The sequence below is a fragment of the Mandrillus leucophaeus genome, unplaced genomic scaffold, assembly GCF_000951045.1.
Source record: "Mandrillus leucophaeus isolate KB7577 unplaced genomic scaffold, Mleu.le_1.0 Scaffold324, whole genome shotgun sequence".
Taxonomy (NCBI): domain Eukaryota; kingdom Metazoa; phylum Chordata; class Mammalia; order Primates; family Cercopithecidae; genus Mandrillus; species Mandrillus leucophaeus.
The window spans coordinates 1,019,435-1,047,371 of record NW_012103410.1 but is presented as its reverse complement, the minus strand read 5'-3'; the positions used below and the strand labels follow the sequence as shown (position 1 = coordinate 1,047,371).

Below are 27,937 nucleotides of genomic sequence, written 5' to 3'. Positions count from 1 at the left end.
GGCCTGGCTCCTTTGCCTATGTGTACCCAAGACATCTATCCAGATTCCACGTCAGTCCCACTTTCTCTAGGAAGTGGCCCTTCTCACTCTCACCCACACTGACCTCAACATGTCACATACTTTATCACCGGTTATACTAGCAGTGGATCCCAACCTGCAACATTCAATTCAGTGCTACTTTCTCCATAGAGCTTCCCCGGACCCTTGTAAGGTAGGAGAACTATCACAGTGTTTTCCAGCAGTTTCTGCATGACAATTCTCCCTTTCCATCTTTATTACAGTCAACAGTTGCTGACTAAAGGAGCATGGTGTTATTTTACCCATCTATGTAAATAAGGGATAGAAACCTATGACAAATTTATAGGTCCTTTGTATGATTCAAATGAGTTTATATATGTAGGACACTTAGAGTAGCTGACACACAGCAAGAATATAATAAATGTTGGCACTTTTCATTGCTGTCAGTGGCATTATCAGTAGTTATCATCTTCATCGTCCTTTGGACCCACTGGCAGATCTGATACCACAGAAGCTGTAAGAAGCTTTAACATATCATATATGCTTATGCTTATAAAACTTATGGGTCATGAACCTTTCAAATGGATCATGAAATGAGGAGGTTGTAGGTTGAGTCTGGAGGCCTTAGGCCGTGAAACCCTTTCTCACTCCTTTCTTACTTCCTATCCCTCCCAGGACTACACTGAGCCATTCTAGAGAGAAAGGAATTACAAAGACAAAAATAAGAATTTCTGGCCGGGTGCAGTGGCTCACACATGTAATCGCAGCACTTTGGGAGGCCGAGGCGGGTGGATCACCTGAGGTGAGGAGTTTGAGACCAGGCTGCCAAACATGGTGAAACCCTATCTCTACTGAAAATACAAAAATTAGCCAGGTGTGGTGGTGGGTGCCTATAATCCCAGCTGCCAGGAGGCTGAGGCAGGAGAATCACTTGAATCTGGGAGGCAGAGGTTGCAGTGAGCCGAGATCAGGCCACTGCACTCCACCCTGGGCAACAGAGCAAGACTCCATCTCCAAAAAAAAAGAATTTCTATGAGGGTTATCAGAGGATGATCATAATATCAGATGAATTTAAACATTAGTTACAGAGGAAAACATTGGAAACAGTCACATCATTCACACCACAGAACACACTGCATCTCTTTGCTCCTAAGATATTGTGTAGATAAGATATAAGCAGCAATGACTAATGTTGAGGATGAGTCCTCATTACAGGTTAATCTTATCAGTCAAGTATTTTTCATATTTCATTGCTGAGTTTCTAAGGGTATGATTTAACATATGAATATAACAGAATCAAAGTAGTAACAGCTCATAGTGTTCTACCTACAAATACTGGCATAGCTACAAAGGGCTAGACTGGTCCTGCCCAAGTAGGAACATTATTTGGGGTTATTCAAAAAACTTTTTTAAAGTGTCACTATTCTGAAGCTAAATATGTATGTAATATGTAAATACCAAGTCATTTCAGCTTAGTGATTATTCAAATAAATGTCTTGATATGTAGAGAAAAATAACAAAACTCGTTCTCATTTACACTGAGATGATTTATAGATAAACTGCAAATTGGAACATTTCTACAAATGGATAATACATATTTATACATGTGTCATTTTAAATATTTATATATTTTGGATATAAATGTTTAATTTTTTAATTAAACATGACCAAATCCCTAGCTGAATTTCAATGAATGAGTTACTTTAAAACATCTAAATGAAAGGAAAAACAATTCTGCTGAAACCTTCATTTAAAACAGTTAAATCCACAAAGAACTTTAGAGTTCAGAGCTCTAATTTGGCAAGGAATCCACGTAACCAGAAAGATTCTCAGATGTGTTCTCAAAGGAATTTCCCGATCAGAAATGGTTGGTCCTATGTGATCTCAAGGGCATGTTATAATTCTTGAAACAGTCATAGACGCTCCTCCCAAAAACCTGAAGGACAATTTCAGTATAACTAGGAAAAAACATTATAAGAAACATGGAATATGATGAGAATCCAGGGAGAAATATCTAGAACACTGAAGACTTCTCCAAGTACTTACCCTAGTTTGGGATTCACAGCAATTGCAGCTGGTTGATCCAGGTCAGTGGAAATCAGCCACTTTCTGTACCTTCCATCAAGTTTAGCCACCTCAATGCGTTTATTCTTGACATCTGACCAGTAAATATGCCTGAATTCAGACGGACAAAGTTAAACAACCGTAAAGCCTAGAGTAATCATTACTGGGTAAGAGGTGTGAAGATGAGAGCATTTCATTTGAAAGTTCTGGCTGGTGAGAGAGCTGCTCAGATACCTATCATCAGACCATAGTCCTCTCTTGGGGAACTCCAGCCAAGGCGACATCTTTGGCAGGTTACACTTGGAAGAGTAAGGAATTGAGGGGACTCCTGCCCTCAACAGCCAAAGCACCTGACTCACGCAGGATCCGCAATGGAATTAACTCAATTCCAAAGACTAAACAGGAAAGTCAAATTTCCAATCTGTTTTAACTACAAGCCTGCTAAAAACACAAGATGTGAATTGTTCATCCCCAAGATAACTACCATAGACCCAGCAGTCAGACTGGCCTCTGACTGACGTTATTATGAGACATGGGCTTCTAGGTAGAAGTCATAAGGCATCGTGGGGCTGGTGCCTTAACTCTGACTGCCCATGAGTCTATTTCCTCCTCAGGAAGGAGCCCCATTAGAATCAATAGGAACCTGGTGTCAGCTCAAAGATGAGTGGAAACAGCCTTTCAAAATAACAAACTCAACTGTCCTGCCTTATTTCCACTTCTGAGGCTGCAGGTCTCAGTCTCTTACAAGCAGAAAAAGTTCCACCACTTTCTTAATTCTCTTATTCATTAAGGCTGAGAAAGAGGTAAAACTTCAAACAAGAAGACAGATCTGCCATTCCCTGGTTGGTTTTCAGAAGAGAGGGTTAATGTCTGGAGTTCTGAGTTCCTGACTCTAGTAACAGTTCTCTAAGGCCCTGTTTCTTGACCAAAATTGCTGAAATGAGTCTCCTGTTAGCCTGCAGGCACAGCAGGACCCAATTAACTTCTTCAAAGATGCTGAAGTCTTCCAGGAACACCAGCCACATTTTTTAAAAGGTGAAAAAGAATTTACACTGAAAATAACTCTCCATTCTCCAGGAGGCAAGTGACCCCTGAACCTTCCCCATCAAGCAAGTTTATGTTATTAGTTCATTTTCAAGGAATCATTATCCCACCAGTGTAAGTCAGTGCAAACCTCTTCCCTGAAGAAGGAGCTTACTAACTTCTCCACATCCGTTTGTACCTCACACACCTACCTCATAACCCTACTTAAGGTTCCACTTAAAAACCATCCAAAATGTGTGACTCTGGTCCCTGGGCTACTAGGTCTAGAAAAACAGGAGAGACTGACACCTCTATTAAACTCAATTCCAAAGACTAAACAGGAAAGTCAAATTTCCGATCTGTTTTAACTACAAGCCTGCTAAAAACACAAGATGTGGATTGTTCGTCCCCAAGATAACTACCATAGAAAAAAAAGTTTCATCTCAACTGCTTTGCTGGGAGAATTGTGAGGCTGTCCCATTTCCTCACAAAATGAACAGTGTTGCCATACTGAAAGTTAATTTTGGAATCCAGAACTCTGTTGGCAAGAATGCTATCCTAGATATATAGTGAATCTTGACCTGGGTGCTTTCCCAGTTTTTTCATGGCTCACAAAGAATACAGGATATGATAATGTCTCCATGACATGCTGGGATAAGTGGAGGCAGTTGCTAGGGCTTCAGCAAGCCCAACCATTGCCCAGCTGCACTCATGGCTGAGTGTACCCATATCTAGACCCAGCCTCACTCATGGGCCATGGCGAGCAGTAGAGAACTCTAACCAGGAAAACAGAACAAGTAAGGGGGGAATGTATGGCAAATTTACCTTCCAACCCAGTCCACTGCTATTCCATCTGGCTGCATTACATATTTCAGTTTCAGGTCAACTTCCTGCACAAGATTATTGTGGCCGGATTCAAAGTTGGGGATGTAGGCACGTTTGATAGCACCAAACCTAGAGCCCTCCCCTCGCACGGTGTAATATACAACACCTACAGAGGAAGACACACAGGTCAGTTTCATATCAAGAGCATCAAGTAATGGAAGAACTAGAGTCTAATCAAGTGAAGCAGTGTTCATTTATTGACATCTCCATCTCCCTCCTCACTATTGTTATAATATGAATAATTCAATAACATCTGTATAATCAAACCTTAAAACCCATCAAACTTGAGCTATGAGCTACAAATGCTTCAACTGAGAACTTAGTGAGATTTAGTCATCTCTATTTAAAAGTGATTCATTTAAACGTATTTCAACAAAATGCTTATTTACTTTTATTAGGATCAAGTTCTAGTTTCCAAAACAGAATGTATAGAGATAAACCAGGGCAGGCTGTTGAGAATTTGAAAGTATACTCAAGATCAGAGGCACTAAAGAAGCCATGTCAACGAGAAGTCCTATTTTATGTACAGAAAAAAGGATGGTGGACAGCAGGCATGTTAAAAGCATAGGAAGACTGTGACTGTACAGGCATGCACTGGACACCCACTGCTTTCCTAGGTATGCACCATTCTTGAAAACTGTATTGTACTGCATGAATATGTGTGAAAATACAACAATGATAAATCCTATATTGACATAGTTATTAATAGTTTTCAAAGCCTTTCATCTCATTCAATCTTCAAAACAACTCTCAGAGGTAGGCAGGCAGAACAAGATTACTACTTTGATTTTGTAGATAAAAAATTGAGATTCAGAGAATCGTTACAATTATTTAGGATCATAAAGCTAGTAGATAAGGGAGACTGGCATAAAAGATAAGTTTACAGGCATAGAAGACAAGTTTTCTGACTCCTACCCTACTATCATCTCCCCCAACACCAGATAGAGCCATGAGAGATTCAACAATAAGCATTATTCATCTTTTTCCTTCATTCAACTAAATGTTTTGATTACCTACCACGTAGAGTGTACTAGATGTTGCGTCAGATGCTAGGCATTTAGAGATAAGTTAGATTCAGTCTTTGTCCCCAGAAAGCAGATGTATAGAGGATAGAAAGATATTATGTGGTCAACTAGCTATATAACTTAGAGTAACATGTGCCATAAAATGACATAGATTCATGGTGAGCAATCACAGAACTCTGCCAGGAGGAGTGATAGAAGTTGTCACAGAGGTGGTGACATTAAACTGGGTCTTTGAGGTCTGGGTAGAAATTTTCAAGGTGTACAATGGTAGGAAGGAACAAGATCTGCAGTATCAAGGACAAGGAAATTTCAAAATACAAGGAGATGTGAGATGGTTCAGAAAGGATAAACCCCAGTGATGGGAAGAATTTTGGAAAGAAATCAGGAAAGATTGTCTGGGATTCAAGGCCACACTAAGTCATCAGGAGCATGCTGGGTTGGAAGAGTATCCTCTTCCACTAATGCAACAAAATTCACTCATTAAACAATAAATTCTTTAAAAGTCAACACCTTAAAATTCTATAAAGTCACTTAATATCAGTGAAAGATGCCAAAGTTTATACTCACTGAGGCCTATGTCCTCGGGATCCCAGTCATAATCAACAGCTTGGATATATTCCTCATCTTGAAGATACTCTGAGAACCTCTCAGATGAGAGATTATATTTTCGAATTCGGACATTGTCAGGCAGTAGCAACAAAGGAGAGCTACCTGTAAACAAACAAAGGGCTACTTTATCTGTTTGAATTATACTTTCCTTAAAGTATGATATAAAATGCACAGTATGTACCTGCCCCTTTTTTAAAGAACATCAGTTTCTATAGGAATCTGACTATCTCTGTTAATCAATAAAGTTGACTATCCAACTGGGTTACAAAATCCATGAGTTGACATTCTCATCTCCACTTCAAGTGGAACGCTAATATGTCTCTTAGGGACATTATCAGTTCTTTATTCTTTGTACTCAGTGGTAGTTTGGAACAAAGCTAGACTGAGAACCCTACGTAGAGTCCTCATTTTCACTGAATTGTTTTTATTTACTGACATCAAAACAGACAAGACTGCAGACATTCTATCTCACAAAAGAAATACTTTTATAATCTTACTAAAAGTTTACCAGAAAAGTCTCATTCCTTATGCTTTCCTGACAGATTTTATGATTCTTTTTAGCAGGTAATCAGCTCTATGACCCAATTTAGCTCCTAGTTAATGAAAAAATAAACCTGACTTGTCCTTGATTTAATTTTTTTTAACCTAAAGCAGCTACTTAATGGTGACTCATCCCAAGATGCACTGTCTAGAATTTCTTAAGTTTAATTTACTTGCATAATGTCAATGGAATCCAATTTAAGTAACTTTTAAAAGTTCATTTTATGTATTTCCTCTATCTTGACATTATGTTTTATATGAATATTCCAATTTGTTTCAGTCATGTCCTTAGTTAAAAGATTTAAACATTTAAAAATTTGCTGCTTAATTACCAGACCAACTGTTCAAATGCTTTCATTCTGGTTTTCATTCACTGTCAAGAGTGTTTTGAGGGTAAAATATTAAAGTATGCTAGTCAAATGTATGCTTTAAAAGCTCAATTTGTATGAAGAAATTGAACAGCCATTTTGGCCATTTACTCTTAATTTACAAAATAAAGTGCTACTTTCTTAACAAGTTCCTGAAACTCTAGTACAAACTTCAAATTCAAAATAAAGACCCATGCCTCTTAGCTAGGACATGATGATTTAGATCAGGCCTCTGGAATTTGGAGTATAATACTTCTGACTTACATTCTTTCTCTGTTTTTATCAGGCCCGATTGTCAGATACTGGTATCAACTTAAAATGTAAAACTCATGATTGAAGTTATGACTGTGCCAGACTCCTTTTTGCCTGTGATCAGTAGTCCATGAACAATACAAAAGGGGTATGTCAGCAGAGTGTCCTTGATTTGCCCCAGTTCATGAGCCTTCTTGGACTATTGGGACTCAAATCTTATTCTCAGTGGAGTGGTAGCTAGAGGGCCTTGTTACTTTCCTTCTATTGATGACCGTCCCACAGGCAAGATTTTGTTGTTGTTTCAGCCTTAAGAAAGATGACATCTTGTCCACTTTTTGAAGTTTTTATCAAGGTGGACAAGAGGCTAAATCCATTATAAGTAACACCTGGCTCTTGTTTGAACTGATGCGTATTTGTTGGGGGATGTAGCTATTGTTTTAAGCTGGCAGGGGAGGAGAGCAAAGGAGTAACTAAAGAGGTGTTAGAAGAGAAGCAGCTGGCAAGTTAAAAACAAAAAAAGAAAAGAAAAACTCTGAGAATCTAAAGTTTCTTTCCTCGTATAGTGTACTCAGCAGTATTTATTTCCCCCAAAAGTCAATTAATCCTGACATGAACTCATCATACCCTCAGCGGCACATCGTTTCCCAGGGTGGTCACTCATAGACGTGAAGCCATCAGCACAGACACACTCATAACTTCCTTTGGTATTTCTGCAGTGCTGGGGACAAGTCCCAAATTGCTCACACTCATTGATATCTGTAGGCAAAATAAAACCAAATATGCAACATCTGCTCCCATCCATTCCTTAGAGACCTTGCTTCTGTTTAAATCCATATTCACTAGCAATGAGGACTGAGAAGGATACAGATGAAAACAAGCAATGATACAAACATTTGTGAAACACTAAGTTTCAGATACTGTTTCACATGCTTTCCAAATATTTTCCTTGTTTAATCTTGCCAAAAGACTTTAAGAAGTATGGATGATTAAGCCCACAGTCCCAAAGCTGATAAGCAATGGAGACAGGATTTAAACTCTATGACTCTGCAATAGCAGAGCACATTTTCCCTTTCAGAAGGCATATGTTGTGTTGTATTGTTCAGTGTCCCTTCACTTCTGCTAACTAGCTTCAGGAACAGGAGTCATTGATTTGGTTTTTCAATAGAGTTCTTAAGCTTCAGGTCCAAAAGGAACTCTTACAATCTTCTGACTATGACATATCATGAATTAGAAACAGTAAATTAAAATACTAAAAGGCATCTAAAATCACAGTCATCACTCACCATCTTGATAAGCTATCTTCTGACTCCATACCTTACAACTCATCTATGTCTGGCATAAGTAGGTGTGTATAAATATGTGCTGGTTGTTTGACTTACAATGAAGAAATAAGCCTAGTTTGTTTTTTAAAAAAACTTTGATTTCACACAGTGGTGCAATAAACAGCCATCATCACCAAGGCCTTCATCATTCATATCAATTCCACAGACTCTACTGAGCACAGAGTATCTGACAAGCACTTAGGTAGGCACTGGTCAGATAGCATGCATACAGGCGGGGGAAAGCAATTCTTCAGTAGTTCAATGACCTAGAACCATGAAACCATGGGTATGGTACCATTAAGGGAATTAAGTAGTGATTTATTTAATAAAGGGGAGTGGTGGAGAACCTTAAATGTAAAGTTCACCTAAACAGGAATTGGAAAAAATATACTCTACCTAGACAGGAGGTTCTGTCAAAAACATTGGTTTCGAACCCAGCTGTACAGGAGCAGATAAATCCTCCTTCATTTAATTGGGTACAGTTTTGCTCGCATATATTTTCAGCACATGTTCTTTCTTTTCCTTTATCTGCGAAACAAAATCCCAGCATTACAAACCAGATCAGCCACAAATAACAGTCAAGTGGTGTATCAAAAGGAGCACCTACTAGTAACCAACTGTAGGACATCTTGAGATGACCTCTTTCCATAAGACTTTGAGAGGACAGAGGGCACTGGGGGAGTCTGGATTCCTATTTCTGATTGTGGCCTGAATACCGTTTAGATAAATGCATATAATGTTAAAACCCTGAGGCAATTTTCACATTATATGCAGCACTCCCAGGCTCATCCTCAGAGCATTCAATTTTGGACTCCAGAACTATGAAGCCTGACACTCCATAGCTGTTACCACCTACTCTACTATCTTTAATCCTACTGCATATAGATAGATTGACAGATAGAGATAGATGATAGATCGATAGAGAGATAGATAATAGAAAGAAAGAAAGAAAGAAAGAAAGAAAGAAAAGAAAGAAAGAAAGAAAGAAAGAGAGAAAGAAAGACAGACAGACAGACATAAATACATATAGATTAGAACAAAATTACAAATAGGAGGAAATTATAAAATTTTAAGAAGACTATAATTTGCCTAACATTGACCAATTGATTATATATGTATATACACACACCCACACACAAATATATATGTGTATATCAAGTGTTGACCAAGATGCAGTAAAATACATAGAGTTCTAAGTCATACAACTGCTCTTAGAGCCATAAATTAGTACACAAGGAAAGAAATTTTGTACTATGTATGTATGCATCAATGCCTTTAAAAATAGTCATACTCTTTTGCCCAGTTATTCCATGTTAATGAATTTTCCCTTGAAAAGGAATAAAATATGCAGTACAATTTATGTTTAAGGATTATAATAATATTTATAATAAGAACACTTGAAAACAACTTAAATGTATGTTCAGTGATAGGGAATAAATTATTTTATAGTATACTTTAAACTAAGACATTACTGATGCACCATTACTTTATGTAACACTAAAATAGAATATGTCTGGAACTTACACTGACATGTTATTAATTGTAAGATATATATCTTGGTTTCAAAGATGTTAAAATATAAAAAAATACATCTTAGAAGCAATAAGTTATGATTATCTACATGATGAATTGCTATGTGATTATTAAAATTTATAGTTTCAAATGATACTTTGACATGGGAAATATCTATAATAAATTGAAAAAAAGGCCGAAAAACTCCATTTAGTATACAATATTTCTTAATTTTTAAAAATACTAAGAAATATTTCTTACATATACAAGTGCAAAAAAAAGATAGCAAAAGTACACAAACTTTAAAGGTTAGTTCTCTTTTCGTGATGGGATTCAAATGCTTTTTACTTTTGATTATTATTGAACTTTCACAGTAAAAAAAAAAAAAAAACAAAAAAAAACCTCATAGTTTATTTTTGTCGAGCCCATATAAATGATCCTTGTTATTCTGATCCAGATGTTCCAGGACGGACTTTTAACAGCTCACACTCCACCCTAACACTTCATTGTTCATCATTGCCTCAAGAGCTTGTCTCTACCAATATCTATCCAAGCCGTCTGGCTTTCATCCTTGTCATTCTTATCAGTTTGCTTCTTTTATCCTCCATCTATCCCCAAACCTAGGTCTTACAGAAAAACTGGTGAAGATGAACATAGATAGTAAGTGATAATGGGGGAAAGAGAGGCAGTGGTTATCTCCATTAAAGATTTAAGCTTCATCTACCTCTCAAATAAAAAGTCTCCTGGTCATAGGCTTCTGAGTATTTTTGACAAAGAGATTGTGGTATCTCCTGGTTCAATTCTTTCAAATAAAAACAGATTTATATCTATCTGTCTTCTATAGTACGCAATGAAGTGAACTTAATCACTCTCAGAGTCCTTTAGAGTAAATGACCATATCAGTATATGTGGTCTGAGTAGATTAAAAACACTGAGTTTCAAAAAGAAAAATAACCAAAATAAAGTACAATGAAATTCAATGGAATGCTGCCCTTGGAGTGCAGACTTCAAAACTGTACACATGAAAGTCTTATAATAAAGATCCTAGCCTTTATTATAGGAGCTCCTAACAGCTATACATTGCTAAAACATCTATTTAGATTTTCTATTTTTTTATGAGCCATTTTCAGAGTTTTGTGTCTTTCTAAGAATTTGTTCACTTCATGTAAGTTGTTTAATTTATCGCCATAAAATTTGTCATAGTATTTCCTTACTTTTAAATTTCTGTGAGGTTAGCAGGGATATCCCCTCTACATTGCTAAATGAATCTGACTTATGTTTATTAACTTGGATATCATGGAGCCAGTCACATAACCTCCATGGGTCTCCCATGCATCACTAGACTTCGTAATTTCCCCCCAGTTCTGAAATATATAAAGGGATTAGGGGTCCCAGGAGTCAAGAATTTCTGGAGCAAGTGATCCACTGAATGAGTCATGCTTTTGCGAAGCAAGAGTCCTTAACAAGAGCAGAAACCACACGACACTGTAGGATTCTTCCTAAAATGTGACGGCTTTCTTATCATTGTTTTCATTTGAAAATGATCACCATTTTAACCCACATAACTGATTTCCCCAAACCCAAACATATGGCACTCTATTTATAAAAGAAATACCCTACTTTCCATTTTATGAAGAAGAAATAAGAACTACCAGAGAAACAGCAAGTCAATCTATCTTTATGACCACATAAATAATATTTGCAACCTGAGGTTAACTTCTTTCCTTTATACCTGATTGGTGCTAGAAAAAATGCTAATGTATTTTCATCCCCAAAAATTTGCCAAGAGAGTAGATTTTAGGTGCTCTTACTACAAAAATATTTTTTTAAAGATAACTATGTGAGACAACAGATATGTTAATTTGCTTGACTATAGCACGTCACTATATATAAGTATATCAAAACGTCATGTTGTACACCTTCGATTTTAAAAAATAGGACAATGTGTCTCATACACTTCAGTGATGCTTTTGGAGAAGAAGAGGAAGGAGGAGGAGAAGACAGAAGAAGAAGAAGGAGAAGAGGAGGAAGGAGAGAAAGAAGGAGAAAAAAAGAAAGGCAAATAAATTAACAGCACCCAAGAACTAGTATTTTAAAAGAGAATTCTATGCCTCAAATTATTAGTCCAGAGAAATAAGACTGAATTCCATATCACATATCCACTTAATATCTGAAAAGAGAAGCTGCTTCCATACCTGAATTAATGTTTGTGCTACTTATTTCGTTTAAAACAAAAAAACCTGCTACTAATTAAATGCCATTTGAAAAGAAAGTACTGTAGTCTATTTTAAGCCTTTTAACTGGCACAGGCAACTGAAAGAGAAACCAGTGCTTGACTATTGGACCCAAGTCCAACTTGGAAGTACTCCAAACTCCTGGAACTGCTCACCTATTAGTCTCTGGGAGTTAGAACCCAAACTTGCCATTCAGTTTTGTGAATTCTATCATGTTCAGCTTTTAAAATATTTAATCAAGTCACTTAAGTCTGTCAATAACTCCAAGTCCCACAGAAAACGTATGTGAAATAAATGGCAAGCCAACTCAATGTGGCTGGTTATTCACACCCCTTTGTAACTCATGCAGGAGAAAAACTGATAGAAAATCCTTTGGATGCCTCAGAAAAAAATCAGTTAGAGCCCAAGAAGTTGAAAGCACATGGAGCTCACTAGGATGACTAAGCCACAGGCTCCTAGAGTTTGAAGAACGGCCTCCTTTGTCCTGTGAGGAAACCACAGACCAGAGAGGTCAGTATGTGCCCAAAGTGGTACCGCTAGTGGCAGAGGTCCAGAGGCCAGCCCTCCTAACCTGGACTCACATGACTGCTCCAATTCTGCCTCTGCCATTCTGTGTGACCTCAAGCAAGTTACTTAAGCTCTCTGAGCTCTATTACATAGACAATAAAAGCAACTCAATGGGGCTAACTTGAGTAACACATTAAGTAACATATGTGAAAGCACTATGTGAGTCATAAATGGACTACAAAGGTGTGACTTAGTAACATGGCATTCTAACATTTCCATCAAAACATTGAGCTAGAATTGTTCCTTGGTTATGTTCATCATCCTTTTCCTACACAAAGTGCTTCCTCTACTTTCTTTCTGTTTGTTTGTTCATTTGTTCTGAGACAAGGTCTTGCTTTATTGCCCAGGCTGGAGTACAGTGGCACAATCACAGCTCACTGCAGCCCCTGCCTGCACTCAAGCCATCCTTCCACCTTATCCTCTTGAGTATCTGGTACTAGAGGTGCGCACCATTACACCCAGCAAATTTTTGTGTATTTTGTTAAGACGGAGTTTCGTCACGCTGCCCAGGCTGTTCTTGAACTCCTGGGCTCAAGTGATCTGTCTGCCTCAGCCTCCCAAAGTATTGAGGTTACAGGCGTGAGCCACTGCACTCAGCCACCCAATCTATCTAATGGATAGATTTATTTTATTTTATTTTAAAAATAAAATAAAATTTTTATTTTAACTTTAAAAATAAAAATAAATGTCCCTTCCCAGGTCCCCTGTGGCATTCCCTTCTTGCTCAAACACCCTCAGAAGCTTTTTCGAGTACCAAGGATACTGCATTTGGCTTAAGATTTTTTTACTTACTGCAACCCAGTTCATCAGACCAATCACCACAGTCATCGGCATCATCACACACATTGTCGTTTGGAATGCAATGTCCATTGCCACACTTATATTCATATTCCGTACAAGGTTTAGGGGTTGGTTTTCTACCTGTATGTAAGAACAAATTAAAATCAAAACTTTTTCTTTTGTGAAGCAAGATACTTCCTTCTATGACAGAGGCAGTTTGTACTTACCAAATAAACAAGTGCTTCCCTACATTTCCCAGTCTCCCTTGCAGGTGGGTTAGGACCATGTGACCAGTTCTAGCCAATGTACTGTCAGTTGGAGGTGCCATGTGTCACTACTGGGCTGAAGCAATGAAAAGCGCACGCGTGCCTTCTCCATGTCTCCTGTGCTACTGCAACAACCTTGGAAGCCATGTGTTCCAGGCAGCACAGCTGCAAGATGCAGGGAGGACTTTGACACTACCGCAACCTTCAAATTTGTATTCCTGTTATTATTATTATTGGCAGAGATGAATCTGTGGTTATAGCATTAATTTATTTGAGGCATAGCACAAAAGGATGAAAGCCCAGAAATAAAATATTTTTTTAAAATTTGAGCAGATTTCCCCCTTCCCCAAAATCTCTTTCCATTTCCCCTACTAAAAATGCCATTTAAAAAAAAATGGAGGAAGATATTTGTAGCACATGGTCAAATCCCAGAATCCATAAACTTTTATTCTTTTCCAGGAGCAGGATTTTAGTCTGGGAAACCACTACCAGCCACCACAGGAAGCAAACTGCAACATTTCAATGGCTTAAAATGGCAAAGGTTCATTTCTCACTCATGTAAAGTTTAATGACAGCCTAGAAACCCTCCTCCATCCTATAATTATGCCATCAGGAACACATTCAAGGTTGCCAAGGCAGGAGAAGATCAACATGGTGGAAGCACACAGCTTCTTAACTTCCTGAGCCTGGAAATGACAGATATCCTCCTGCTCATGGTCCATTGGTCAGAACCAGTCACATGGCCCCGCTCTAACTGTAAGGGAGACTGGAAAAAGGAAGAATGTGCATTCTCATGCAATTTACCCTTGTGTCACTAAATACTCCTTTATGATTTTCTTCTCATACGTGGAACACCCTTAACCCCTTCCCAAGGAACATAGCTTAGTCCATTCAGAAACTAAAATCCAGGACCTCTGGGTAATGGGCAGTAGCCACTCAGTCAGTTCCAGATGTGGTTCCTCTTGGTTGGGAGACCCATAAACTAATAAACAATCGGTGCCATCTGTGCCTGATAGGTAGCGGTGGAACAGGGGCAACGCAATAGAAATAAACACTCCCATGGGAAAGAAAGAATTAGAGTCATGGCAGTCACCAACCTATAGCAATTCTGAAGTCCCACTAGGCTAGGATGACCCATGTTGGCACAGGACAGTCCTGATTCATGTCTGCTGCCCCAGTGGAATTATGAATAGCACCACCTTCACTTTCAAAAGCATACTGCTTGGAAAGGAGAGTAAATCACATAGTCACTCTGGGCAGACATTGTAAAGGTCCCTTCTTTGGGGAGTGGAGGGTATTTATTGATTAGCTCATGCCTCTGCTCTGGCAGGAGCTCCTGTGTCAAAATGTCTCTCATTGCTTCTGACTCTACCCTTTGAGAGTTTTTCCTTGTCTATTTTCTTCTTCAAATGGAGAGGGAAAGGGAAATATGCTCCCATTAGGACCCACACAGCTTTCTCACCCCACTTCTTGCTTATAGAAGGCCGGGAGCCCAATAGTTTTTTGTTTTGTTTTGTTTTTGTTTTGTTTTTCTTTCAAATCTCAAACAGTCATAGCATTTTGGTTTATTTGGTTATATCTTGCTCTCAGAAACCTACCAGGCATTTGATCTGTTTGCTTCTAGCCTGTTCTAAAAGTTAGTAACCTGACCTAGTGCTCTTTTTGAGCCATAGTTCTCGAATCTGCTTTTTTCTTTGCTTTCTTTCCCTCATATAATTCTGTCTGAACTTATTGTCACTTACATCCAATCCATGTAGAAAAACAGATGGGCAGTCATTTTATCCAATGAGGAGGTGTTATTGGGCCTTCGTGTCTCAAAGCCTTTTAAACTTCAGACTTTTACTCTTTGGGATGTAGATACAGTTGGCTTTTCTCACACAGCAAATTTCTGGGCTTTATTTTATTTCTGCTTATAAGTTAACCAGTTCTTCCCTTAGCTTCTCTCTTTCTTATACTATCTTGCCAAACTCAGGAATGGCAATCAATGCACATTACTAACATTCTATCTTCTAACCTCACTCCATGATTGACAGGTTCAGTAAGCATGTGATCTACCTTCCAGTTTTTCTGAGGTGACAGCTTTATCAAATGCTTTGACTTTGCATAACATGATCTCCATCTTTCCTGCTTCCACCATCAGTGTCTTTGTTGCTTGCCTCCTGACTGTTAACCCAATGCCAAATATTTTATGTTTTTGATGTGGAAGTACTCTACTTCCCTCATCACTCTATGTTATTCGGAGCAATTCATACTAGCTGTTGCAACCAACAGATCCTAAAGTCTCAGGGATGCAACATAATGAAGCCTTATTGAGCACTCATATAAAGGCCAACGCTGGTTCCACAGCCCGCCTGCATCTTGCAGCTGTGCTGCCTGGAACACATGGCTTCCAAGGTTGTTGCAGTAGCACAGGAGACATGGAGAAGGCACGCGTGCGCTTTTCATTGCTTCAGCCCAGTAGTGACACATGGCACCTCCAACTGACAGTACATTGGCTAGAACTGGTCACATGGTCCTAACCCACCTGCAAGGGAGACTGGGAAATGTAGGGAAGCACTTGTTTATTTGGTAAGCACAAACTGTCTCTGTCATAGAAGGAAGTATCTTGCTGGAAGTAAGCATTCTGTGGCAAAGCATTCTAATACCACATCAATACAAGAAATAGAAAGTGGAAAAATTAGGAATTTATCTTAATTTTCCCAGGTAATGTCTTTTTGGGGAAAAAAAAAATAACTGGAGTCAGGGAAATGATTTTCCTCACTGACTTTTTTTCCAGGCAAATTAAATTGCCCAGAAAATTGGTCAACTTTCTCCTTCAATGAATAGATTTTAAAACATTTTGAAAGTGCAGAGAAAGTACAGACATTTCAATGCCTGAAATGTTAAATGCAGCCGGTTTGAAACTTCTATCTTAAACTAATCTATCACTTTTCTCTTCTGGGAAATGAATTTTCATTTTCAACAAGGATATTAGATAAGCTCTGTTAACACCAGGGCTGCCTTGCTTCACATGATCTCTGCAGCTGGGCACCTGCCTAGATTAGCAATTAGCAACTCCTGAAGGCTGAAGAATGATCAAATCTTATATCTGAAAAAATAAACTATTAACTTGTGAGGTGTGGCTCAACCAGTATTTAGTGTTTGTTCTCAGTTTCTTATGAGAAAAGAGGAGGGGAAGGCTTATTAAATGTTTAAACAAAGACTGAAAAATGAATGGATTTGCCAGCATTGTGCTCAAACGAGACAGGAAGAACAGGCAGGGTTACATGTAAGCAATGCATGTGTTCATATGGTCTTGTAAACAATTATGTCAGCAGAGATCTGCAATCATGGGCACAACTCTATAAAACAAACTGAAATCCCAGAGGTACATTTTACAAACTGCAGACCACCTGGGGTCCTTCCTTTTTCCTTCTCCCTTTTGACTTTTGCTTACAGTGCTCCTCTGTCTCATCAGTTCCATCTCCACAGTCATCCACACCGTTGCACACCTCATGACCATAAATGCAACGATTGTTGTCACACCGGAAACGGTTTGGTGAATTACAGGGAACATTCACTGACAGGAAAGATGGAAAAATGAAATTACAAGTTAACAGTAGAATTTAAGTGTTAATATCTAAAATACTCCAGTACCAGCACCAGGCTTGCTTCATTCATGCACTCATTTACTCATTTGATTAATCAATCAGCAGATACACTATATATTCAATACACGCCAAGGTACTGTGCTAGGCACTAGATATGATGGGAAACAAGAAAGACACAGTCCTTGTCCTCATGGAACTTTCATTCTAGTAGAGAAACAGACTTTTCAAATTAACCATTCAATTACAACTACGAAACATCTACTGGGGTGATCTGACATAAGTTAGGGAGAGGAAGGCTTAGAAGAAACTTCCCATAGATTCTGAGTCAGGGAGGAGCATGGCCGGTCTCTGGACCTGAATAAAGGCCTCTGTTGCTGCAGCATGGAGTGTGGAGCACAATGGTGGCCGTGAGGCTGGACAGGCTGGCAGTACATGGGCTCTTATCCTAATAGCCAGGAAGTCATTTGTTTGATCCTTCTGATGGCAGTTGTCATACAGTGTCTGGAGCATGAGTCTTTTACTGAAGCTTTAAATTGTGTTGGATTTTCCTTCCTGAATTCCCTCACATCTTACATTTAAAATCGATATCTCACGATCAAACCCTGACACACTTGCTGTCCAGAGTGAGACCTCTAGCTGCTGCCTGTACAGCTGTGAGGTACTCAAGGGTAGTCCCCAGGTCCCCTACTTGTTTGGTACAGGGAACATGGTTCACTATACATGTACCATAAATTCAGCGAATTCAACATACATGTGGTCTTCACATGTGATCTTCCACATGAAGGATTTGGGCTGTCTGATTCTCCTTCTGCCATTGTATCACACACAGGGATCAAGAGGAGAGACTTGTAGTAAGATTGATTGAGGGGAAAAGGTCAGATCTAAGGGCTGGTTCCTGGAAGTATTGTTATTAGAACTATTGCAATAATTATTTGCTGTGAAAGGCAAGTTCAATATTATAAAACAGTGTTGGAAATTGTTTAAGGTAGCTGTGTCCCTGACTCTCCAAAGTTTATTTTTTACTAGCTATGGGCACTTTACCTTATGGAGAGAAGAGATTTCCGAAGGACTTTTTTGAAAGTTAAACATGTCTAAGATATGTCTCAAGACTCATGAAGTTCAAAGCAAAACAAGGTTAGTCCCTAAGAAGTAAAGAAAAATGTTGGGATGCAACTGTGAAATATAATGAACACTAATTAAAGTTTTCTGAGGAGAAACAAAATACTAAGACATACCATTTTCACAAGTCAAATCTCTGGGCTAAAAATGAGTAGTGATGAAGCTGGGAAAGGGGATGGAAGATGCAATGTGAACTTCCAACAGGAGTGCTTCTCAAGGTCTTGTCTCCTAGGTTTAGGGCTTTTACTTACACAAAATCCTGACACTTTAGTTTGCATCAGAATCATTTGAGGGGCCTGTTAATGTATAGATTGCTTGGCCCTTAATTTTCTCACAAAATTAAGGCCATCTTGGGGAAAGAGCTTAAAAAGCAGAGTCTTTGAGTTAACGTCTGTCTTTCCTCTACTTCTCTTGGGCTTGATTTTTTATTTCTATTTGGATAGGGTGCATCCCATGAATTTGCATTTCTAACATGTTCCCAAATGGCACTGACATTCCTAGTCCAGGGAAGACACTTTTGAGAACTATTACCCTAGAGTTTCTCCAGTGACTCCAAGCATGTAGCAAAATGACTGAAACAAACTCTATTTTCATTCACTTCATTAAAATCAGTAGTTCTCAACCAGGGGACTAAACTAAAAAGCTAAGAAGCTTTTTAAAAATACATATGTGCAGGCTTCATTCTTGGAGATTCGCTTCATCAGGTCTAAGCCTAGGGTGAGGCCAGGGCATGTGATTTTGAAATATCCCTCCTCCACTGCTACTGATATGTACCTGAATTGAGACTCACAAAAAAGCAGGGTTTAAAATGTACATATATGCGCATCAATCAGCAAGAGGGAATTAGATGGCCTTGACTTACCATGTTAAAAGGAAGTGACTGTAAAGATTAAGAAAGTCTTAGCATTTTCTAAAGGTGCTCCAGGAAGCTCTAGGGGTTTGGAGAGGTTACTTCCAGGGGCATCCAATGTAGGATACAGCAGGAGAGGTACAGCCCCCTCCCTACCCTTCCTCAGACTTCAACCACAACAGACCTGCCTTTATTTATGCACACTGGGTTTTCAAGCAACATTTCGTTTAAAGACATTGTTTTCTAAGACCATAAAATGTTTAAAAACATGGAGGTTTTCCCAACTTTCTCAGGTTACAGAGAGAATTGAAGCTGGAAGACCCAGTGAAATAAAACCAATGCTGATCCTGTGTCCAGTTCTAAACAATTGTACAACTGCTCTCCAGGCTCACATGCTACATGTAAGAAACACTGAGATTTGACAGACAACACCACTCCCATTCACTCCGTTTCTCTCCCTCTTACAGCACAGGTGAAGTTCTTCATCTGAACCATCGCCACAGTCGTCATCGCCATCACATTTCCAATACGGTGGGATACAAACATGGTTTTTGCATTCAAACATAGTAGCCTGGCAGTATGCACCATCAGGAAAGCGTGTAGCTGCCATGGGGGAGAAGACATATTCAAATTATTATACAAATTGACTACTTTGGGAAAGCTTCCTGCTATTTCTCCTTTGGCTCTTGCCATTATAGCCTGCTCTTCTTTATTCATCAAGATGTATAGTGGCCTTGACCTGTCTGAAAGTCGAATGGACTATGTCTTAAGGGCAGTTGTCAGAGCTCAGTTTCCAATGGCATGAATCATCCATGGCATGGACAGCACTGGACTTAGTCTCTACAGGCAAATGTCAGGACTGGTTTTACCCACATACATTTATAAAGTCCTCTTTGGCAACCACATCATCAACAATAACTATCATGGATGGTTATCACGGATGATGGTTATTGTTGATGGATCGGCAATAATGATGTATCAACAGTTTGCATTTATTCAAATGAGCCATAAAGATTCAAATCTGAGTAATCATATTGACTTTCCAGTTTTTGTAGGGAAAAGAAAGAGAGATCAGACTGTTACTGTGTCTATGTAGAAAAGGAAGACATAATAAACTCCATTTTGATCTCTCTCAGTCTTCTCAGTCTCTTGTCCCACCTGATGAGAAATACCCAAAGGTGTGGAGGGGCTGGCCCCCTTCAAGTTTTAATCATTTTTATACCCCATGATGTGACTGAAAAAAATTTTAATGCCATAAATTCAAAATGTTCTAACACCCCACCCTTGTTCTTTAAACTAGTGTATTCATTGCTTGAATATTTTTTACCTGAAATGTTTTTTATCTAATTAATGATTTGTATAGTAGCTGATAATATATGAACACCTTGTTAGCACAAATTACTTAACATATTCTCCATTTAAAATAGCAAAGAAATGCACTTGAACGGCCATTGTGAAATATATGATTATGATGACTTAGAACTCAGGTGAACTGATCATTATCAGTGCATGCTGAAGAGACAATACCTATGGCCTTTTAAACTAAGAAGTGGTAGCTGACTGATGTCTAAACTATCATATCCATACTCTCAGGTAAACAGTACTACATATGTGTCTAGGGACTTACGACAATCAGCTTCATCAGAGGCATCCAAACAGTCAGCGGTTCCATCACATTTCAATTCACTGGGTACGCAATGTCCACTTGTACACTGAAAATATTCAGGATGGCAGGTCCTCATCTCTGAAGAGAAAAGATTGTCATTCTGAGAAGGCCTTGTCATTTTCAGGCAGAGATTAGGTACCTGGAGTACAGTGGGTACTCCATCACATTCCTATCTACACCCTGTGACTGGCTCACAGCAAACCCACATCTTGTGGTTAGCAAATTAATACACTCTCAAAACTCACACTTTCCCCACTCAACATACAGAGATGGAAGTATCTAGCTCCCTTCTATTAAATAATCTCCAGCTCTTAAGCTTTTCCTCAGAAATCAGAATTCCCCAATTTTCAATGTTTTCTAATTTTCCTAAGACCCAACACCAAATCAGTAAAGAGCTATAAAAATTACTTTGGGTTTAGGATTCCTTTCTCAACGATCTGACCTCTACACAAGACAGTCATAGTAGTATGTGTATATTCCTTAAGGTGACTTTCCGTGGAATAGTAGCAAGATCAACGTCTTTGTTCACAAGGCTAATGCAGATTAAAATCTACTCCTAAGAAGGGTTGATATTAAAATTAAATTTTTAATTCCTTGCTATTTTCCTCTATTATGACTGATCTAGACTGCTATGAGTTAAGAATAATGCATAGAAAATACAGAGCAGAAGATACGGTGTTATGCTAAGGTTTATATATTACACATACACTAAAATCATTTTCCTCTAAAAGCCTTATAAACACTAATGTGAAGCCCCTACACTGTCACAGTACAAAATTCTATGGTAAGCTTCTCAAATGACAGTTACCACAGTCCCGTTCATCTGAGTTGTCCCCACAGTCGTTGTAATGGTCACAGATCCATCGTGAGGGAATGCACTGCTGATTGACACATCGAAACTCGCTCTCCGTGCACTCCCGGGGTGCTGGAAAGGAAAGGCACCTGACCATGAGTGTGCACCAGGAATCACACACAGGAGACACCGTGTGAGCTGGCCAAAGTGCCCGGGTGCCCAGCGCCCTCCTGTGTCCCAAGCCCCAAAGGTGTGCTTGGGCAAATTATTCACCCTCCAAAACTAGACCTTTCACCTTAATTTTGAGTCTGTAAAGAATGGCCTTTATTAAGAAGTTTGTCCAAAGGTGATTTTTTGATCTCTCTTGCTTGCTCTCTCTTTTTTTTTTTTTTGAAACAGGGTCTTTCAACATTGCCCAGGCTGGCTTTGAACTCCTGGACTAAAGTAATCCTCCCAGCTCAGGCTCCTGCGTAACTGGGACTGCAGGTGTGTTCCACCATGCCCAACTTGATTTTATCTTAATTTTTTTTTATTTCATGAAACTCTAGATAACCTCTTATAGGATTCATCATGAACTTTTATTAATAAAAGACAAAATGCCAATTGGATTACCCTTTTGTATAAGTTTTTAGCTAATTGATATTTGCAGACGTAGTCAGCTTCCTAAATCTCTCATTGCCTATGGCAAGTAGTGATCACTTCTTTCTTCCAAAAGATAAATAACGTTAGAATGTATTTCATTAGTCAATTAGAAATTGATGCATATCATGAGTCAGTGATATACATTCTGGGCAGGGCTTCATTAAGCTTGTTTTCAGAACATACATTGAGTGTGTTCTGACCATCTAGTTTGATATGATCTCAGCCTCTTGACTTCGTTTCCTCAACCTCCCTACCCAATGTCTTGTAGTCAATACCTTCAACTGGGAGAAACTAAAACCTGTCCTGTTATTTAACTATTAGCCCTCCTAAAACAGTCAGCTATTCTAGGAAGTGTAATAATGCAAACACAAGTTCTCTCTCCTCTCCTGTGAAGGCCATTTTGGGGAAAGAGCTTAGGAAGCAGTGTCTCTGGGTTAGCACCTTTCCTCTCTCTACTTCTCTAGTCCTGGTTTTCTGTTTCTATTCTATTTATCTTTTTATATTTTTCCTTTATCATAAGTCACCACAACTTCTTTTGGGAAAAAAAAAGTTGGGTGTGAATAAATTCGACACAGAAAAGATATACTTCGGTAAATACCTTCATCCAAAAGCTTGATTTGAAACACCTCAGAAGGAGAAGATGCTTATGTCTCTAGTGGAAGAGAAAGTAGAAATGTACTGACCAGCAGAAAGAAAGAGATCAGACAGCTTGATATCCTACCCATTGAGGATCAATGACATAGACAGTTGAATTATGGACAAAAAGCAAACATCACAGCTCTGGTGGCACATAAGGACCATAGGACTGTGAACACTCACCACAGTTTTCCTCATCTGAGTTATCTCCACAGTCATTTTGCCCATCACACTGCCAACGAAGAGGGATGCAGTGGTGATTTTTACAGCGGAAATCCCCCACAGGATGGCATGTCCTCTCCTCTGCAAAGCAGTCATTGCAAAGACTTCATAAACCATTGGCAGAGAAATGCACAAAGTAGTATTGGCTTCCTTGTGAGACAGCCTGAGAATTGTATTAGCACACTCTTGAAGCTCCCAAAGAGAGGAATGCCAGCAACATTCATGGTCAATATTCTGTCTTTTAGCTACCCTGAACCTATCCTACCGCTTGAAACTCAATCCATACCCTTTGGTAGGAACTGTGCAAAGAATGAAATGGTATGTGGTTTGTAATTTGCAACAAAGGCCTGGTATGGGAGGCTAAAATGATGCCATAATAAATAAATATTTTGATCATATTATCTTCAGTCAATTGGACTCAGTGTCCTTAAAAGAATTTAGTATCTTCCTTACTTCTCTTCCAACTAAACCCAACACACATATTCACAGATGCTTTGGTTTCAAGTTAGACTATGACTAATCTTGACAAATTCCATTATTTTATCTGACTTTCCCATGTTACCAGAGGGACTACAGATGTCCAATAGATAACAGGGAAAATCAGAGAGACATTCAGAATATGAAAATCCCCAAATAAGAAATATCCTAATTTGGAAATATCGTTTTTAGAGATAGATACCAAGTCTTTTCTGTAACCCCTTTCTACCAATTTCAACCAATTTATAAAATTAGAGAAACAATTTAAACTTGTCAAGTATGAGTAAGAATTCTACATCTGGAAGAAATTATGCAAGTTTCTAACATCTTAATAATGTCTTCCTCAATGACAGCATGATTTAAAATGCTATAAATTCAATACTCCCAGTAACCCTGCAAAATGCTACAAAATGTAACATGTCATTAGAAGAATCAACCATTTTTTTTAAAGAGGTAAACAAAGAAAAGATGACATGGGAAATACACTCTCATCTCTCATCTAATAAATGGCGCTTGACATGTGGACTTGTCCCTCCCTCCACTCCCCTGCAGCCCCTCCTACCACAGCCTTGCTCATCACTGTTGTCCCTGCAGTCGTCTACACCATTGCACACGGCCCACTTTGGGATGCAGCGGTAATTTGTTTTGCAGCTGAATTCTGTGAAGTTGTCACAGAGATGGGCAGAGCTCACTGAAAAGGGAGGAGGCATCAAAGTCAGAACTGAAGGTACAAAAAAACAACTTTCCATTGTCACATTGAGGCTGTGGTACTAAGGAGTAACAATGACCATGTTACCAAGAAAACTGACTCTGGCAATGTATGTCTGCTTTAGATGTGATCTGTTTACCATGAACAGAAAAATAGTTCCAAGTTTCTCACTATCTCAGCACCACTCATTTGTTTTACAGTATAACTTTGTGGGTGGGGTTGGGGAAGAACAGGGTTTGAAGTTAAAAACCTGGGTTGAAGTGTTAGGTCTGACACTAAACAGTAATGTGACCATCCACTTAATGTGAACCTTAGTTTCCTCATCTGTAAAATGGAACTGGTTCACACCCACCTTCCCTACCTCATAACATTTCTCTGTGGCCCAAGTGAGAAAGCAGTAGATATACAACATGTAAGTTCTTGGTATCGTATTCTGGTTGGTTAGACATTCTATGTATCAAAAGGAGGTATTAGCCACTTGAGAAACAGCGTCTGGTTCCACCTGCAAGTCATACAGCTATACGCTGCCTTTCAGTGCCAGAGTTTGCAGGGAGTGCCAAGGCGGAGCATCCCATCGGGCTGAAAAAGAAAGCTCCATGTCCTCCCTCAGTCCCCATGGAAGTTTCCTCATGTCTCCCTGCTCTGGTCATGCCTTGGCCCTCCCGTAGGAACTCACTGCATTCTTCAATAGGCTCATCCGAGTGGTCTCCACAATCATTATCCACATCGCACTTCCAGGCCTGCGGGATGCAACGGCCATTAGCACACCGAAACTGGCCCGGCCGGCAGGTCCTGCTGGCACAGTGGGAACTGTCTTCATCTGAGTTATCCTCACAGTCGTTAAACGTGTCACACTGCCAGGATTCTGGGATGCAACGTTTGTTGGCGCACTGCCATTCATTGGAGTCACAGTGGTGATTCTCTGAGAGCAGGGACATTTGGTTATCAGCTTGGAAGGCATCAAGAATGAAAGCTCCTAACTGACATCAGTGAATCCTGGATAGCAAGATCATGATTTCTTTTTAGAGGACTTATTTCCTAATGTACTTATCAACCAGTACTACTACATGGAGCACTTCTTTTGACTATTATTGTCTCCCAAATTCTTAAATATCTTTTTATTGCATAAAGACTTGAGAGATAAGAACTGAACGCCCTGACCTGTTAAGCATACCTTCCTCAGTCCCTATTCTCCTACTGGAAAATAGTCTTCAAACTTTGTGTTTGTTACTGTTATTGATGTGTTGTTATTAGTTTGGGGGAATTTTATTTTTTGCCTGTTTGATTATTTATTTATTTTTCTTGAGACCAGGTCTTGCTCTGTTACCCAGGCGTGAGTACAGTGGCACGATCTCTGTCACTGCAGCCTCGACCTCCCAGGATCAAGCTATTCTTCCACTGCAGCCTCCCAAGTAGCTGAGATTACAGGCACATGCCACCATGCCAGGCTAATTTTTTGTATTTTTTGTAGAGACAGGCTTTTGCCATGTTGCCTAGGCTGAAACTCCAGGGCTCAGGCGATCGACCTGCCTCAGCCTCCCAAACTGTTGGGATTACAGGCATGAGCTGCTGTGCTCACTTTTTTTTTTTTTGCCTTTTAAATGGAAATGTAAATAAATATGACAACTGAGAGTCCCTGTTAAAAATGGGGGTGGAAACCTCTCATTTCCTCCTCAGTGTTAGCTCTCAAAGGGGATTCAATGCCTAGCACATGGTGAAGAGCCACCAGTAGAGACAACTGATTATCTACTTCAACCATTTGCCTTGTAAAAACCTTAAGATTTCCAAAAAACAAAAAAAAAACAAAAAAAAAAAAAAAACACTTCATAAAAATAGAAAAAGGGTGGAGCCCGAGTTTCCTTCTAGGACTTTGAACTGGTTTTTAGTTCATGATATTCAGGAAATACCCACAGAATCATGATTGTATACAATTATACAATCAACATAGAAGTGGGGAAAAGAGGCATAAAGCAATTCAACACACCACAAAGAAGACGGTCTTCATCAGACCCATCAGGGCAATTTTGGTGAGCATTGCATAAAGTCTGTGGGCTGGTGCAGTTGCCGTCACTGCACTGGAATTGTCCTAGTCGGCAGAAGCGCTGCGGGCAAAGGGCCAGTTCATCAGAGCCATCTGAGCAGTCTTTCTGTCCATCACATTTCCACCAGATAGGAATGCACCTGCACAGAGAACATACAGCACTTTTTTAGCAAACCACCAGGGGCAACAGTTATCTGGAGAGAAGGAATCAACACTGAATTCCAAGAAATGACATGCATGAATTCTCTCGTGGCCCCAGAAGAGGATCAATTAAATCTCAGTTACAACGGTGTATTTTCAGAGAAAACATAACTTGGCAAGATAGAACAGGTTTCTTAAGATCCAAATACAAACTGAAAATGTGCTTTAAATATGATGAATAAATTCCGTCCACAAAAAATAATAAATAAACACAGAGTGTATGTTTTGAGCTGTGTTCTAGGAGCAGTGATTGGTTCAGATTGCTTGCCAGGGTGATATAAAAGTATTGTTTGGGAAGTTGGAGGGCAAAAACAACTGCTGAGGGTCTTTCTCACAATAAATGTATGCTAGATTCTTAATCTCAGATATCTTATTTAATCACTACAATCGTCTACCGCTGCATCTTAGATGCTATGATCTGCATTAATGCCTCTCTCCATGCCACTCTGTAACTCAGGTCCCCTAGTCATCAATGGCCTGTGGACATTGTTAAGGAAATAATCTGTGGCCATGTTTCATAGCAAACACAAATGATCAAAAATGGATTTGAATGTGTAACCCTAGATCCCCTAGCATAGGCAGCTAAGGAGCTAGGCCGACATAGGCATGGAAAAGACAGTGAAATTCTATTACTTCTGGGGAATATTTTTCAGTATGTACTTATATACACTCTGGCTCCAACACTCAGGACAATTAAAAATGAGAAATATACGGTTTGCTTCCTTCCTATGAAAGTTTGTATATATATGCATAACAGTTTGGTTAGCAAGCTCCTTCTATTCATGGAAAATATTATCTGAAGTGGGAGGCTGAGAGTCTTGCTGTGTTCCACATAAATCAAGTTAATTAACCAAAATCTTGTCTCATTAGAAAACTCCCATCCCTTGGAGCCTTGAAGGTCAATGTCTGTACAAGGGCTAGAGAGGCACTGAGGAGAGGGGAAAGAGAGCCTTACTTTTCATTGTTAGCGCACAAGAACTGGGTGCTGGAGCACATGGGCATGCAGTAGGTGCTGCCACTCAGCTGAAGGGTGCGGAAGTCATCTGGACACTCGCAAGTGAACCCTTTTCCTCCTGGTTTGATGAGGCAGAGATGAGAACAGCCACCATTGTTGGTACCACAGGGATTGCTCACTAGTGGAAAAGGAAGAAAATGTATGTTCATTTGCTTAAAGAGAATATCAAACACAGATTAGCTGATTACACATCTTGACATTAAACTTATCACCTCTTAGAGAATAAAAAAACCCCAACTATCCTAGATTTATGATTTTCCCAAAAGTTCTTAAATAAAACGGATGATAGAGTTATACAAGCAACAATCATGTGCTTTAAGAAAGCTCATTTATATGCTACCAAAAATGCGCTATACCCACTGGTGTTTCTGACTAGAAAAGATGTGTTTCTCCAAGTCCTGGGACAGCAGGCAGTAAAATTAGCTTATATTCATTTGCCTAGACCTAGGTTAAAGTTTTAATTTCCAACAGATCCTTTATTCATTCCCGCATTCTAAGTATATAGGTAACA

At 39.2% G+C, this 27,937-nt stretch overlaps 1 protein-coding gene across 1 annotated transcript in view; it reads right to left on the bottom strand.

Annotated features, from left to right (window-relative positions):
* Positions 1-27,937, bottom strand: part of LRP2 (low density lipoprotein receptor-related protein 2) — a 214,594-nt gene that overhangs the window by 19,983 nt on the left and 166,674 nt on the right. Inside the window, exons 54-68 of the mRNA XM_011988152.1 lie at positions 27,367-27,544; positions 26,154-26,350; positions 24,846-25,091; positions 24,023-24,151; positions 22,945-23,064; positions 21,499-21,615; positions 20,652-20,768; positions 19,490-19,627; positions 16,902-17,024; positions 13,212-13,340; positions 8,503-8,634; positions 7,409-7,540; positions 5,583-5,726; positions 3,931-4,096; positions 2,065-2,193 (exon numbers count right to left, since the gene is read on the bottom strand). Of these exons, the coding sequence (XP_011843542.1) occupies positions 2,065-2,193; positions 3,931-4,096; positions 5,583-5,726; positions 7,409-7,540; positions 8,503-8,634; positions 13,212-13,340; positions 16,902-17,024; positions 19,490-19,627; positions 20,652-20,768; positions 21,499-21,615; positions 22,945-23,064; positions 24,023-24,151; positions 24,846-25,091; positions 26,154-26,350; positions 27,367-27,544 (2,197 nt within the window). The remainder of the gene's footprint in view (positions 1-2,064; positions 2,194-3,930; positions 4,097-5,582; positions 5,727-7,408; positions 7,541-8,502; positions 8,635-13,211; positions 13,341-16,901; positions 17,025-19,489; positions 19,628-20,651; positions 20,769-21,498; positions 21,616-22,944; positions 23,065-24,022; positions 24,152-24,845; positions 25,092-26,153; positions 26,351-27,366; positions 27,545-27,937) is intronic.